Source organism: Nannospalax galili, unplaced genomic scaffold (genome assembly GCF_000622305.1).
Source record: "Nannospalax galili isolate Female #2095 unplaced genomic scaffold, S.galili_v1.0 scaffold786, whole genome shotgun sequence".
Taxonomy (NCBI): domain Eukaryota; kingdom Metazoa; phylum Chordata; class Mammalia; order Rodentia; family Spalacidae; genus Nannospalax; species Nannospalax galili.
The window spans coordinates 1,031,769-1,046,798 of NW_008355774.1; the positions used below are offsets into that span (position 1 = coordinate 1,031,769).

The following is a 15,030-nucleotide window of genomic DNA, read 5'->3' on the forward strand; positions in this document are numbered from 1 at the left end:
GTGGAGGGCCATCTTCAAATGGCTTGGTCTGGATTCAGCCCTAAGTTGTGCCAAGGCTTCTGAAACTTTGCTCTTTCATACTTTTTTTCTTTAACCACAGATAATATTGTCACAACTTTGGAGATTTACTTGTTTGCCTAAGCCTTCCCACTTTAGAAACCATGCCAGAGACAATCTGTAGGTTGTTTATATCAAGTCATTTTATTCTGATACCACAGAAATACCTTGTCACAATACAGGGGAGGGACACTGAAGTACCACGAGTTCTCATAGAGCACAGGAGGACGGCACACAATTCACAAGGTCATGTGGAGGACTCGGGTCATTGCACTTACAATTGTAAACTTGTTTGTTTGACTTTGTACAGCACTCTTCCCCCCCTCAAATAAAGAAGGAGAGAAGGAAAGAAGAGAGGGAAGGAGGAGGGAAGAAAAGAGCAAAAACAAGACATGGAAGCTAGAGGAAAGGTGTTGGATGGCCACCACTCTCCAGGGTACTGCACTTGGAGAGGAGCTGATTTGACCCCAGAGGTTGAATGAGGTGCACGCGCACACACACATATATACATACACACACTCATGTACACATGCTTACACAATCTCATGACTTCTATGGCTCTCCAGTGCCACCCCAATGCATATAGCAGCAGGGTGATGGCACCCAGGGAGACAGAGATGGCATCTCCAAGGAGTTTCAGTTGATTAGGTCTATCCCTTTGACCCTGTTGGAATCCATGATGACAAATATTTACAGCATGGAAGGGGAGGAGCCAATAAAGCAGGACTGTATTATCATGGAAAAAGGACCTGCCTGGAAAACTCCCCACAGGCTCCAGAATGCAGGCCAGAGTTGCTGCCTTTGCTATTCTCTCATTGTGGGTCCCAAGACCATCTGATCTTCCCAAGGGGTAGGAAGGTGGTAGTGGTGGGAGAAGGGCTATCACCATGAAGCAGGTGTATTGAGGCCCCAAGTAGGCAGAGGAGATTACTCTTGCTTACGACACGGGGCGGGGGGGGGGGGGAATGGAGAAGGCCTGGACTACCCAGAGACTTCTTACCCATTATGGAGATGTGCCTATTGCTCACCACTTCCCACAGCAGCGAATACTTGTCCCTCAGCCTCTGGCTGTCATGTCCAGAGTTAACACAAGGGCCAAGATACCCATGACCTAGAAGATTATTGTAGCCATCTTCATAGAGGGGCAATGATCTGTCCTGTGAGTACAATCAGGTATAGGGAGTGGCAGACATCAGAAATTTCAAACTCAGAGTTTAGTCAGAAAGAAAATTTGCTAAAAAGTTAGTATTTAGAGCCTGAAGTAGAGCCTGCCAAAAGTTAACATGCTGACATCCTTCCTGTGCGTGGCTCCTAGTCCAGGCCCTTAGCTGTCAGTGGAAAGGGTTACTGTCTTGATCTCCAAGTATTTAAACATCAGGCACATCCCACACAGACCTTGTCCTGGGTGGCTCAAGTTCCCCAGTGGTGTCCTTCCTCATCCCTAGCTCAGATGTCCTCATATAGCCTAGACCTATCTCTGAGATGAGGCAGCTGTTTGATGGCAGGAAAAAGGCCAAATCCCAGGAACCCAGGGTCTTAAGTCCAACACAGCTTGGGCTGTTCCACTCACAGCTGCCAGAGGTAGGCCAGGACCACCCTCTAAAGGATGTGTAGGCCTTGTAGAAAAGCATGAGAAATGTGGGCCCCTGAGAAATGCATGATACAAACCAGAGTACTTTGGAGGGAGGTCAGACCTCAAGGGGTCAGACAGGTACCACTGGCCTACTCCTGGTTCAGTGAGAGAGAGGCTGATAACAGTGGGATACTTGAGCTTCAGGGAAGAGGGTAGGTCCTGGGACAGATATGGAAGAGGCTACAGGAGACCTTCAGGAAATTTTGCTATTGAGAAACTTCCCAAGAAGCTCAGCTTAAAATCATTGTTTATGTGAACAGTTGTCCCAGATGATATTTTTGGCCAAAATGCCCAAAGCCCAGCTCTTCCTGATCACCCTTTGATCCCCTGGCTCCAGCCCAGATCTCGTGGCTCACAGTCCTTTAAGCCTTCCAATCACAGGAGAGGCATGGTGCAGGTTCAGTCAAGACTTAGGGACCCTAGGGCACAGCCAGGCTTTGCTCTTGGCTTCTGTCTCTCTGGTCATAGATGCAGCCCACCTCTGCCCTTGTATAGCGCCCACTGGGAAGAAGCAGCCATATTCTTATGGCTCAGGGCTGGGTTAGGAGGGAAAACCAATACACAGGTAGAAATCCTACAGCAATCCTACAGAACGTTCATACACATGCATCCTGTGCGGGCTCCTATCATTGTGTCTATTCTGAGGTTTCTCTTTTATTTGCAATCTTGGACAGATAAAACTGCAAGGTGTGTGTGGCTTTGCTGCCTGCTCCATGGCCTGGCATACTCAGGCAAGAATTCTGGCAGGCCTTCACTAGCTTGTACAGAAGTCAGCAAGAAGTGCTCCTAAAGGAGAGGTTTAGAGGCAAAAAGAACTCTGAAAAGAACTCTAAGCAAGAGGGTCAAGCATTTAAAATGAATGAAATCGTGCAAAGAGGCTGCTAGCTGTGCATGCTCCACTGCGAGACAGGCGGTGACTCACCTGGCAGCAGCGAGTCCTGCCACAGGTCAAACATGCCACAGACTAAGAGTTTACACACACACACACACACACACACACACACACACACACACACACACGCATACACAAAGTGGGAACGGGTTGGGTGGAATGGTGATATGAGCATATCTATCCAGTTTCTCAATTGCATGTTTGCAATTAACTCCTTATATGTAACATGGAATTTATTAAATATTAACAGTTGTCTTTGAGGGTTTATATTTAATTGCATAGAACATTAGATGAGACTTGTGGCTGTGCCCAAAATGAAGGGAGGCCTTCAAGGGAAGGGCTTTGGGGAGGAACGTAGCCCAATCCACCAGGTGAATGGACAGTGTCACACTCCCCCTTCCCCTCAGGGCATTGAGCCTTTCCCTTGGCTGGCAGAAGCCCTGGCTCCTCTGCTCTGAGCACGCCCACTGGTGATGGCTTAAGAAGGACTAAAATTGCACAGTAAACAGAGGTGGGCTGAGGGGCTTCCCTAGACCTCACCCTGGATTTGTGCTCTTAGTGGCCTGCTGCCCTATTGCTTCTAAGTCAACATTTCTCCCTGTGCTGGGCAGGGGCAGAGCAGAAAGGAAACCGTCAGTCACAAGGTGGTAGAGGGGAGAGGCAAGGGAGGTGAGCAAAGAAAGGAGAGAGAAAGAGAGAGAGGAAAAAAATGTTCATGAGGTATACACGTAAATCAAACTGGAATGATTAAGGCTGTTCTTGAAATCAAAAGAAATCCTCAGGTGTACGGATGAGGAGCTGGCTGGTCAAGACAATGGTGGTACCACTGGGATGCTCACGATGGCTGGGGGGATGGCTTTAAGATGATGGCAGGCGTGCCTGGCACGCTACCACCCATGGGCTGGGAGAAGCCTCAGCCGGTGCCCATGCTGCTTTTCGGTGCTATGGTCTCTTATTTCAGCAATGAGACAGTGTTAGGTCCTAGTGTTTGTAAAGTTCTCCCAAACCCATGCTGGCCACATGGAGGTCTGCCCCAATGTCACCCAGAGGGCAGGGTGAAGGTGGCAGGACCTTACAGCCACAGAGGGATCCGGGCCAGCTGGAATGTGAAGGAAACGGAGCCCGGGGCCCCCAGCCCTCAGTCAAAGCCCCTCTCCAAGGCTGTGGAAAAACTTCTGGCATCTCAGAGGGAGGGCAGTATGCAACCAAACTCTGTGTATAACGCATTGGAAGCCTGGCTGGCTAGGCCACATAAAGGAGGCTGTGGGATGAGCAGCAGACAGCCACAGCCTTCTGGTGAGGGCTCCTCTCTCCCAAGGATGACTGGCCTGAGGAAGGCAGGGTCTCTGGAAAGAGAATCAAAGGTTCCCCGAGCCAATGGTCCCACTGGTCCAGTAGATGCTTCACCCAGGCAGCTGCTGTTAGAAAACATCCTGTCCTCAGCTGAGGCCTGCCTGCTGCGGTCCACTTGGTGTGAGTCTTTGGGCAAAGGGGTTGCCAGATTGTAGATGCTTGGAAAAGAAAGGGAGACAAGGAGGAAAGGGAAGGAAGGGAAGAAAGAGGGATTTTGTCAAGAAGGCTGGGCAGCAATTTCCCACCCTCACATTCCTTTTAGACATTGTCATGTGCCAATGGCCTGGCTCCTCTTCACCCAAGGATTCTATATTATTGAGGTATGGAGAGATGGGTGCTTGTGCAAGTTAGAAGAAGGACAGAAAGAAAGAAGAATTAGATCTCCAGGAAAAGATTCATTCATTTTCTCTCTCTCTCTCTCTCTCTCTCTCTCTCTCTCTCTCTTTCTCTCTCTCTGCCCCTCCCTCCCTCCCCCCCAAAGGGTCTTACTATATTGCCCAAACTGACCTCAAAGTCTCAAAGTGATCCTCCTATCTTCGCCTATGGAGGAATTGGAGCATGTGCCACCACACCCAGCTTGATACAGTTTTTTCTTTTTTGCATTTATTTTTTTTGTGTGTACATGCATGCATGTGCACTCATGCATGTGCCTGCACATGGAGGTCAAAGTCAAGGACAACTTGCAAGAGTCGGTTCTCTCCTTCCACCATGTGCATTCCAGGGATCAAACGCAGATCATCAGGCTTGGCAGTAAGTGTCTTTACCCACTGAGCCACCTTGCTGTCCCTGGATATTTATTTTGTACAATAAAAGTTCCTTTTTGGTAAAATGGCAAAACTAACTCCATTTTGTTCTAGCTGACTTTTGCTTTACCCTGTGTTTTTGTTCAGCCATTCCCACTGCAGCCAGCCAGGAAGAACATATATATCATGCAGGCAGTTTCAGGGAGTACACTGTTTCTACAATACTGGGAAACTTACAAGTAGCCAGGTAGCATGTCCAGGTAGTACCTCCTCCCACCCAGCTAGGCCTCTATCTCCATGGAGCCCATTGTCTCTGCAATTCTGAGAAACTTCTTTTTCCTAACCAAAACTTTTTGTTAACTGGAAACCTCTTTGTTAACTGACCTGCTCCTGGTCTGGTGTAACTATAGTGATCTGATGTAACTATGGGTGTTAGCCCCATCTTTGACTGCCAGCTATTAATAAAGGACTCCTAATTTGACCATCACTATGTGGCATTCCTCTTTGCCTCTTGTGCTATTGGGGCTGGAGAGATGGGGCTCAGTGGTTAAGAACACTGGCTGCTCTTGCAGAGGACCTGGATTCTGTTCCCAGTACTACCTGGCAACTAACAACTGCCTGTAACTCCAGTTCCAGGGGATCTGATGCCCTCTTCTGTCCTCCATGGGCATTGCATGCACCTAGTGCACTTAACATACTTACAGGCAAAACACTCATACACATAAAAATAAATAAATTTAAAAGTTCTTTTTTGTTTTGTTTAAGAGTGTAAGAAGCCAGGTACAGTAAATTCACACCTATAATCCCAGCACTTGGGCAGTGAAGTCAGGAGGATCACTAAAAGTTCAATGTCAGCTTGGTGTACATATTGAGTTATAGGCCAGCCAGGGCTATATATGAGATCCTGTCAAAAAAATTAAAATAAAAGTGAGGAGGATGGCGTTTTGTTTCAGATGGAAAGCCTTTCCTAGCTCATCTCTGTTTTGTTTTTTTGTTTGTTCATTTTTTGCTTTTTTCTGTAGCCCCAGCTGGCCTGGATCTCATAGAAATCTGCCTGCCTCTGCCTTCCGAGGGCTGGAATAAAGGCATGTACCACTACACCCAGCCTAGGTCATCTCTAAAATTGACATAAATGACACCAGGAGATGGACACACACAGCAGCTTTGACCACTTGGTCCAACTGTTAGCCTGGTGCTGGAACTTGAAGGAGATTTCTTTAACAGTGGTCTCAGTGTATGGCAGGACACAGAACAAAGACACATCTATGTGGCTCTTCCCTCTTCAATATTAGTGTTCTGGCCCTAAACTCAAGTTGGGCGCTGTCCTGAACCTGAGCTGTCTCTCATTTCCTCCTCTGAGTACTTCAGATTTCATGTGTGGCCTTTCTCTTTCTTTCTTTCCTTCTTTCCTTCTTTCTTTCTTTCTTTCTTTCTTTCTTTCTTTCTTTCTTTCTTTCTTTCTTTCTTTCTTTCTTCTCTTTCTCTTTTCTATTTTTTTTGTCTTTTTGAGACAGGGTCTCCCTATAGTCGAAACTTGCTATGTAAACTAAGCTGGCCTCAGTCTCACAGAGATCTGCCTGCATCTGTCTCCCAAGTGCTGGGACTGAAGGCATATGCCACCATGCCCTGCATTTCATGTTTGTTCCAGGGGAATGCCAAGAAAACATCTAGCTAAGAGGGAAAGTGAAAGGGAGCCCACTGTCCTGGAGTAAAGGCAAGAAGGATGTTGGGTTGCACTGTGGTTCCTGTACTTCAAATAAAGCTCAGACTCTTCAAATAAAGCCCACTTCAACTTTACTCCTGACCATCTCCGCTCTGCTATGACTCTAACTGTGCTGGTCTTTTGTCTGTCCCTGAAGCCTGCCAGTCAAGTATCAGAACTTTTTCTGGCACTGCTCCTTCACCTGGGCATATCCCACAGTGGCTTTTTCTCCACCCAAGTCTTACTTCACACACTTTCAGCTCTGGTCACTTTTTCTAGAGCTTCAGAAACCCTATTTCACTAGCACCACACCACCATCTTCAGAAGTTACCTTTTTAAAAAAAATTTTTTTACTTACTATTTTTATTTTATGTGTATGAGTGTATTGCCTGTATGTAGGTAAGTGCACCCATGTCATGCAATGCCCATGGAAGGCAGAAGAGGTTGTCAGATCCCCTGGAACTGGAGTTACAGACAGTTGTTGCCATGTAGGTGCTGGGATTTGAACCCAGGTCTTCTGCAAGAATAGTCACTGTTCTTAACTGCTGAGCCATATCTCCAGCCCCAGAAGTGACCTTTCTAAAAAAAATTTATTATTATTTTTATTTTATGTGTATGAGTGTATTGCCTGCATGTAAATGAGTGTACCTGTGTTGTGCAATGCCACAGAAGTCAGAAGAGGGCTTTGGATTCCCCTGGAAATGGAGTTAAGGATGGTTCACAGCCGCCATGTAGGTGCAGGGAATTGAACCCAGGTCCTCTGCAAGAGCAGTCAGTGCTCTTAACCACTGAGCTATCTCTCCAGCCCTGCCAGAAGTTACCTTTTAAATTAGGTTTTTATTTATTTATTTAGAGACAGGGCCTCACTATGTAGCTCCAGCTGGCCTGGACTCCCTATGCTGACCAGCCTGGCCTTGAACTCACAGAGATTCTTCTGCCTCTGCCTCCTGAATACTGAGTTTAAAGGTGTGTGCCACCATACCCAACTAGATTTTTATTCTAAAATTTATTTATTCTCTGTCTCCCTTAATGGACTGTTGACTGTTTGTTGTATCCCCAGTGTCTAAAACACTGGCACATACTTGGGGCTTGACAAGCATTTATTGAATAAATGGATAAATAGATGGATAGATAGGGCCTTTACAGTGCCCCCATGCTGCTGAAAAGACAGGCAGTCTTGGGACCCATACCTGGCTTCTTTCCCACAAGCAAGTCTTGTCTAAGTAAGGGCACTTACTAGCCCAACGCTCCCTTGAAATGATCAGCTTGTTGACTGCTGGCCCTTACCCTGGCTACTACACACATCTCCATATTCTTAACTCTCAAGTGTAAAGGAATGAAGTGCCTCAGGGAGGTGGCATGATAGGTGATTCCTGGCTGTTCAAGAAGAAACAGCCACAGTCAGGCTACTCTCCCTAAACTTGGATGAGGCGTTTTCTTCTTTGTCCACAGAGGCAGAGCCAAGGATAGGACCTTGGCTCCAAGAGGGGGCATCTCATTCTTCCTTGACCACTGAAGTCCAGGCAGAGAAGGCTCCTATCCTGAACCCTTCTATTTTCTCTACTCAGGCTGACCCAGAGTGGGGCCGAGACTACCTGACTAGTGACCGTCTTTCCTCTATCTTTCTTCTGTCTGTCTCTCTTCCTATTCTACTCTTTCATCTTGCAAGCCATAAGCTCAGCCTGTGAAGATAAGTGTCTTGATTTCATGCCCAAAGCTGCTAAGTTCTACAAGGTTAGGAAAGAAACCAGCACCAGGCATCATAGAAAGGACATGTCTCCCACAGGAGCCACGGACTATCCTGTCCTCCAGGATGACTTTGGATTCAGTATCCAGAATACAGACCTCAAGTTGTGGGGCCACAGTTGGTTCCACTGGGTCCTTTCCCAAGGATAGTACCTGACTCATCTATCAACATGCCAGCCAGCACACTGCCTCTGATGGGGGCTTCTGGGCCCTTTCCCAAGGACAGTACCTGACTCATCTATCAACATGCCAGCCAGCACACTGCCTCTGATGGGGGCTTCTGGGCCCACCCCAGCTGAAAGAAGTATACCAGGTCCTTCTTAGTTCATACTTTTAGGAACTGGGCCCATTCACCTACTTCTCTGACTTATCCTACCCTGGTCCTGACACTCACTGTTATACGCAGAGTCCAGAGCTGCGCCCAGGCCTTTGACTCCAGAGATTTTTCCACAGCAATAATACCATCTTTCTTCATGTCTTCAAGAGCCTATGGAGCATTTGCAGAGGAAGGTTGGGAGTTGCTGCATCAGGGGACCCCTCTCTATGACCCATACCAGCCCATCTCTTTGAGAGCACTGCAGGAAGACTGGAATGTGAGAAACACAAAGGAACATTAGCCCTGGCTTCCTTTATTGGGGACTTCTACTGAGTTGGTCCCTTATCAAAGGTTCTGTGCAGTGTTCTTGCTCTTTCTTCTATGCCCCCAGGAGAGGACATTGTAACTCTGACCGTGCCACTCACTGAAGACCAGTCTCTTCCCAGAGGTCTCAACCTTTGAGACTTAAGAGACCCAACCCCTAGTAACTCAGGCTGTTCCCGGGAGAGGCCAGGTACAGGTACTCACCCTGCTGGGCACAATCACCAGAACGAGGAAAATTTTTTGCCAAAAGCAGAGACAGCTGTGGCACAGAAAGAGGAGAGAGACATTAGGGAACTGGGCCAGACCCCTCCTAGTCAGGGCCATTGGGCACAGTGAAGCCAAGCCTAGACCAAGAAGCAAAGACTACCCAGAAGACCACTGGGCAACAGCAGGTAGACCCTTTGACTAGCTTGTGCCCTGGTGACTGGACCCAGAATCATCCCCAACCCCAATCTAGACCACAGTAACACCCTGGAGAAGCCACCCAGCAGGGACCTGGCCTGAGGCAATGCATACCTTCTGTCAGCTTGCCAGCTTGCTCTGCTGCCCCGCCAGGGAGGATTTTGGAGAACACACTTTCCCCATCGGCACCTGGCTGGCCAGCAGGAGCCCCTGGAGTCCCCCCAGGCCTGGCTCCAGCCTTCAGTCCTATAGGGAAGAAAGCACCATTATGAGCCATACCTTGGCCGGACTGTTCAAGGTATGAGGAAAGGGGAGAGGAGCCATGAGAGGACTTGAATATAGGTGATCTGTGAGGTAGAGCAGGAGGCTAGACGAATAAATAGAGGAAGATGAGAACAGGAAGGGAAGGGGTGGGAAGAAGCTAGGAAAAATGGTTGATGAAGGATAAAGAGAGGAAAAAGAACATGAGGGGGGCAGAGGAGATGAGGGACAGACAGGGAAACAAGAAGTCATGGCCCTGGCCCTGGTTTACCAGTGCCTTCTAGGATCTCTATTCCCATTCCCTAGGCCCTCAGGACCCAGTACTGGTGACCTGACTGGCCCATTCTAACCCCTAACTCGTTCTCTGCTTGGAAGTCTGTAGCCCACTAGGACCCTTATTGGGGATTGGTGAAAGCATGTAGTGAGGGTAGGGATGAGGTGAGGTACAGGTATAGGGAAGGAACAGTCTGGGTGTTCTGGGCATAGCTCACCTGTGGGTCCAGGTCCGGGTGTTGGCTGGGTCTGAGGAGCCCTCCCCTGTTGGGGTGTTTTGGCTGTTGCTTTAGAGCCATTTGCCTGTTCTGCCCGTGGCTGCAACACAGAACCTATAGCTGAGATCCTGTTCACCCACCTTGCCCACCCCTGGCCTGGAACCAAGGAGACACCCAAGCTTCAATTGTAGCATCTGCCTTGAGGGAGTTGGGGGACCCATGTACAGGAGCCTTAACTTACCAGTCCTGCTGGCTGAGGGCCTGGGGCTGTCATGGGGCCTGGCTGAGGTTTCCCTGCTGGCTGGCTAGCAGCAGGAGCTGAGCCCCGGGTGTTTGGCTGGCTCTGCTGCTGCAGCCGAGCCTGTGATGGGGCCTGCTGTGGCAGTTGCTGCCCAAGACCTTGCTGCTGTTGCTGCTGCTGTATCTGTGGCTGGCGTGATGTTGTGCCTGAGGGCATCTGCCTGGATGGTGGTGGCTGTGACTGCTGTGGCCCTGGAGCTGCCTGCCGACCTTGCATCTGCGGCTGGGCCTGGGGTTCTGGCTTTGGCTGCAGTGTAGCAGGCCCAGAGTGGGCCTGCCGGGAGCCCTTCTTGCTGTCAGAGGCATGATGGTATGTTGATGGAGCACGGGATGGCTGTGAGTATTCAGCAGAGCTGAGGTACCCAGGCTGACCCTTCTTCTGCATGGAGGGGGCAGGGCTGGCCTGAGGGTGGGGCCGGGTCTCATGGCGACCCAGGTCCCGAGCATGTGGTTTGGCAGCACGCCGTCCTGGCTCCTCACCAACATGGCGGACTGAGTGCCTCCCGTGGTCACTGTGGTGCCGGTGTTCCTTGGCTGACACATGGCGGCCTGGGCCACCCTCATCATGAGGCCACAGGCCCTCCTCAGGGGGTTCATCGTAGTCGTGGTAGCTGTGCCTGGCAGGGCCTCGTTTCTGGGAGGAGGAGACTGCATGGCCCCCATGGTGCCTGAACCGGTCAGAGCGGGCATCTCGGGGTTTATCAAACCAGTCTGTCTCCTCCTGGCCCAGGTGATACGCTTCAGAGACCAAAAACAGAACACCATCAACCCCTGACTGGCTGCAGGGGAGGCCTAGCTGAAGCCATGCAAGGGAACCAGAGAGCGGATACCACAGCCACAAGCAGGTCACTAGGTCCCCAGCCCACCCTCCAACAACCAGGAACCAGGGCACAGATAGAATAGGCAAGGACAGCCTGCATGAGGGCCCACTGATGAGATGCCAAGCCAGATCCTGCTGAGAGATCTTGGGGCCCAAGGTCCCACAGGCAGGCAGACCCCCAGGTGCTGAGCATTTGCAGAAATTACCCCCAGCTGCCATTACCTTCGCTGTCAGAAACCACGCAGTGGGAATCATCCAGGATGTAGCCCTCCTCACGCTTATACGCATGGGCCCGTGGGCCCTCCTTAACATGTTCCTGGACGTCAGGCATGGAGTGGCTGGAGCAGAACTGTGGGCAGGTATCCCCAGGAGGAAGGGTGCCCCCTGCAGTGCGAGGCCGCCCCAAGGGGCTGACAGGGCTCTCCTCTTCAGAGGCCTGGTTCCTCATGGGGGGCCGTGTCCGGCCATGGGCCATGCTCAAGGATGAGGGCTTGGGGCCTGCCTTTTGAAGTCGCTCCACAGCCTCCCGTTCCCGCTCATACCCTTTGCCTCGACCACTGAAATCATGGCTAGACAGCTTCTCCCCAGCGTATGCAGATGCCACTCGGGACCGGCTGCTGCCACTGTACATGCGGTCATCTTCCTCTGCTGTGTCCCGGCTGGACACCCCATAGTACCTCTGCTGCTCATACACATTCTTCTTGAGCCCATAGGTGATTTCATCCTGGAACTTCCTGCCCCGAGAGGCAAGGCTGCTGCTGACAGCAGTTGGGGGGTAGGAGGCCAGGTCTGACTCTACATCCTTGGCCTCTTCAATAGGCGAGAACTTGGAGATCTTTTGCTCCATGCCCTGCTTCCGGTGCTTGCTGCGCTTTGAAGAGATGACAGCTGGGCCTGGACTCTTGGAGGGATGCTTGGGCCCCATGGGACCTGGACCATACTTCTCTGTCCGAGACCCATGTTTATAGTCACTGTCACTGTAATAATGAGTGCTGGCTGGTCGGCCATTGCTCTCCATGCTCCTGTGATGGCTAGCTTTCCCACGGGGGTCATATGAGTCCTCCTCAGATTCTTCCTCCCCTCTGCCATAGCAACAAGGCAGTGTGGACCCCTCGAGGACACCTGGTTCTCCAGGCTCCTTCCCAGGACGCCCACTGACTCCACTTGGCCCCAAAGGCTCCAGCCGCTGGCTATCATGGGCAGTGGGGGTGCTGTCCTTTGTCAGCTCACTAATGTCATCAATCATCACATAGTTCCGGGGAACATTCTGCTCCAGACTGGTGTAGTGGGAGTCAGAGGGGTAGGTGGGGGCTGGGCTCTGGCTCACACTGCTTTGGTCACTGCTCCGGGGAAGCTCGGGAGCCTTGCCCTGCTCATAGCTGCTGCTCACCGCTGGGCCACTGTAGCTAGTTTCAGAGGGGACTGAAGACATGGTTACAGCAGGGCTGGTAATCACTTCATAATTTGTGGGTACCTTCTGTTCCAAGTCAGCTAGTAAGGTCTGATGTGGCTTCTGGTGGGGGGCACGACTGTCAGCTTGGACTGGAAAAAGGGTGCTCTGTGTAGTTGGCATGGGTGTTTGGGCTGCATAATGGCCTGTCGGATGGAAACCCTGCTGGTTTGGCAGGCCCAGCTCAGCTGGATAACTAGTGCCAGAAGGAAAAGAAGGTTCTGGGTATGTGCTGGGGCCAGTGTAGGTGGGTGCCTGGTGGGCTGGAAATCCGTTCTGAGTTGGCCCACTACTGCCTGCAGTGTACTGTGGGGCTGCAGGTGGGAACCGGGGCTGCTGGAAGGCAGTTGGGCCAGATGGGGTGGCAGGCACAGCAGCTGAGGCAGGGAAGTCCACATACTGGCCAGTGGGCATGGTGCAACCCTGGAGCCGCAGCTGGTTGAGTTCGCTGTCAGACAGGTAGTCACGATGCTCACCAAGGCCACGTAAAGGTGGGTAGTCACGGCCACCCCGGTCTTTGGCCAAAGATTCTTTACGCTGGGTGATACCCAGCTCTAAGTACTTGAGCTTGGCATCAATCTCCTTCTCCTCCTCGTCCAGCTCTGCCTGCTTCTTGCGCAGCTTGGTGGACTCATGCTCCACCAGCCGCAGGTCCCGGTCCAATTCCCGGAGCAGGCTGGCCTTGGTAGCAGGGACGGTGGTGGGCCCCACCAGCCCTCGTTGTAGCAGGCTGGCTGCATACAGCTGTGAGGGGGCCTGGCCAGCCAGGGGAAGGTGAGCTTCCTCTGGAGGGGGGCTGGGCAGTGTCCGCTTCACCTTGCGGACCAGGCCGTTGGGTGGCAGCGCCGACACCTGAGACAGAGGGAAGGGTGGCAGCACTGAGACCCAAGGTGTGGGTGACTTTGGTAGGGCATAGGGTAGAAGAACCCAGGTCTGGAGGTTCTTCAGGGCAGAAGCTGGGCTCCACACTGTTGGTGCCCTAATTTACCAAGCAACCTCAAGGTCAACCCTGCCCAACCCCCTGGTCCTGGCTTCTTTGCTATGAAGGGAAGGCCTGTGATCATTTTAGTCTTTCTTCTAGAGGTCTGGGCAACAGGTAGGTAAGAGAGGAGACAGATTGTTTTCTGTGCTGTGTCCAATAGCTTTAAGAAGCCCTGCACATCTCAATAGGCTTGCCTCCTATTAAAGTGAGGAGCCAGGTTTGGCTCTAAGTTTGGGACTTAGCAGCTTGTGGGGGCTGAGGGTAGTGGGAGTCAGGGAAAGGAGGGGTGTAGTAGAGGGTACTAGACCCACCTGGCTCCTTTAACAATAGGATTACAGGAAGGTTGCATGCTGTTTATCAGCTGTTACAGGGTCTACGCTTTCTGCTTTATCCCTCTACAGAGTGGCATGCTACTCAGTTGCCTGCTCACTTCCTCTAGTTGCCCTGCACTACCCCCTGACAAACTTTCTGGGCTATACTCTTGGTCCAGCCCCCAGGTCCCTCTATATCCCTCACTCAATCACCACCAAACCTCCTATTTCTCTCTTTAGACCTTTCTCCAATGGCAGAGCTTCCTGCCCAAAGTTCTCTTGCTGTACTCTCCACAGCACTTCCTCACCTGCCTCAGGTATTCTGCATTACCTGAAGGCCTATGCTGATGGAGTACCCCCCACCTCCCTTTACCTCCAGCTTCTAACCTTCCCCAGAATGCCTCACATTTCTAGATTTCACACCATACCAATGCCCCAAATATACTGGAGACAGAATTCTTATTTTTTACCTTGCCAAGTAACTACATAAAAATCTCTCATCTTTTACAAGTCATAAAGAAATGATAGTGTGCCCCTAAGCCTTCAAACAAAGGTGGGCTTTTAGTGGGATAAATTTAGCTTTTGAACTCCTCACTGTCTATCTTTTCTTATTTGGGCCACAAACCTTGAGTGCCAGCTCATGGGTATCTGTGTGCCTAGAGCCAGGACCATCCGCCTCTTTGACCTGCCCTCTTGCCAGCTCATACACCTGACCATATCCCCACTCCTGCTTCTACACATCAGGGCCTTTCACTACCTACCTCTACAACCATCACCTCCACAACCCCACTCCAAGCCTCCACTTTTTTCTGTACACACCCAGAAAATGCATAAATGTACTTCACAATGCTTTTGGTTCCTACCTCCTCTCTTTCAGTTCATCAGCCCACACTGTACCTTGGGAATGCTAAAATACCCATCTTGTTCTGTTTTACCTGCCAAGAACTTCCAGAGGTTTCTAAAAGCATTTAGGGAAAGCCAGCCCTCCTCAGTCTTGTACTCAGTCATTGGCATGACGCCCTCATAACCTCCATCACTTTCTATAACTGCAGCCCATGGCTATCTCTCATGGTTCCAGTACATGATTAGTAACTAAAGCTACAGACAAAGAGCCTGTACTGTATCTAGGGGAACAGACAGATGTAGGAACAGAGCTACTGAATGGAGGTAAGACATGGAATACAATCAAGACAGAGTACACCACAGCCCCAGGATGGACCTTGAGTGCTATCCCACAGCACTATGGC

At 50.7% G+C, this 15,030-nt stretch overlaps 1 protein-coding gene across 1 annotated transcript in view; it reads right to left on the bottom strand.

The window, feature by feature from the left end:
- Window positions 1–182: 182 nt before the first annotated feature.
- Window positions 183–15,030, bottom strand: part of Bsn (bassoon presynaptic cytomatrix protein) — a 49,287-nt gene continuing 34,439 nt past the window's right edge. Inside the window, exons 6-11 of the mRNA XM_008853268.1 lie at window positions 11,263–13,342; window positions 10,162–10,958; window positions 9,921–10,020; window positions 9,283–9,414; window positions 8,971–9,025; window positions 183–4,093 (exon numbers count right to left, since the gene is read on the bottom strand). Of these exons, the coding sequence (XP_008851490.1) occupies window positions 8,985–9,025; window positions 9,283–9,414; window positions 9,921–10,020; window positions 10,162–10,958; window positions 11,263–13,342 (3,150 nt within the window). The 3' untranslated portion in view covers window positions 183–4,093; window positions 8,971–8,984. The remainder of the gene's footprint in view (window positions 4,094–8,970; window positions 9,026–9,282; window positions 9,415–9,920; window positions 10,021–10,161; window positions 10,959–11,262; window positions 13,343–15,030) is intronic.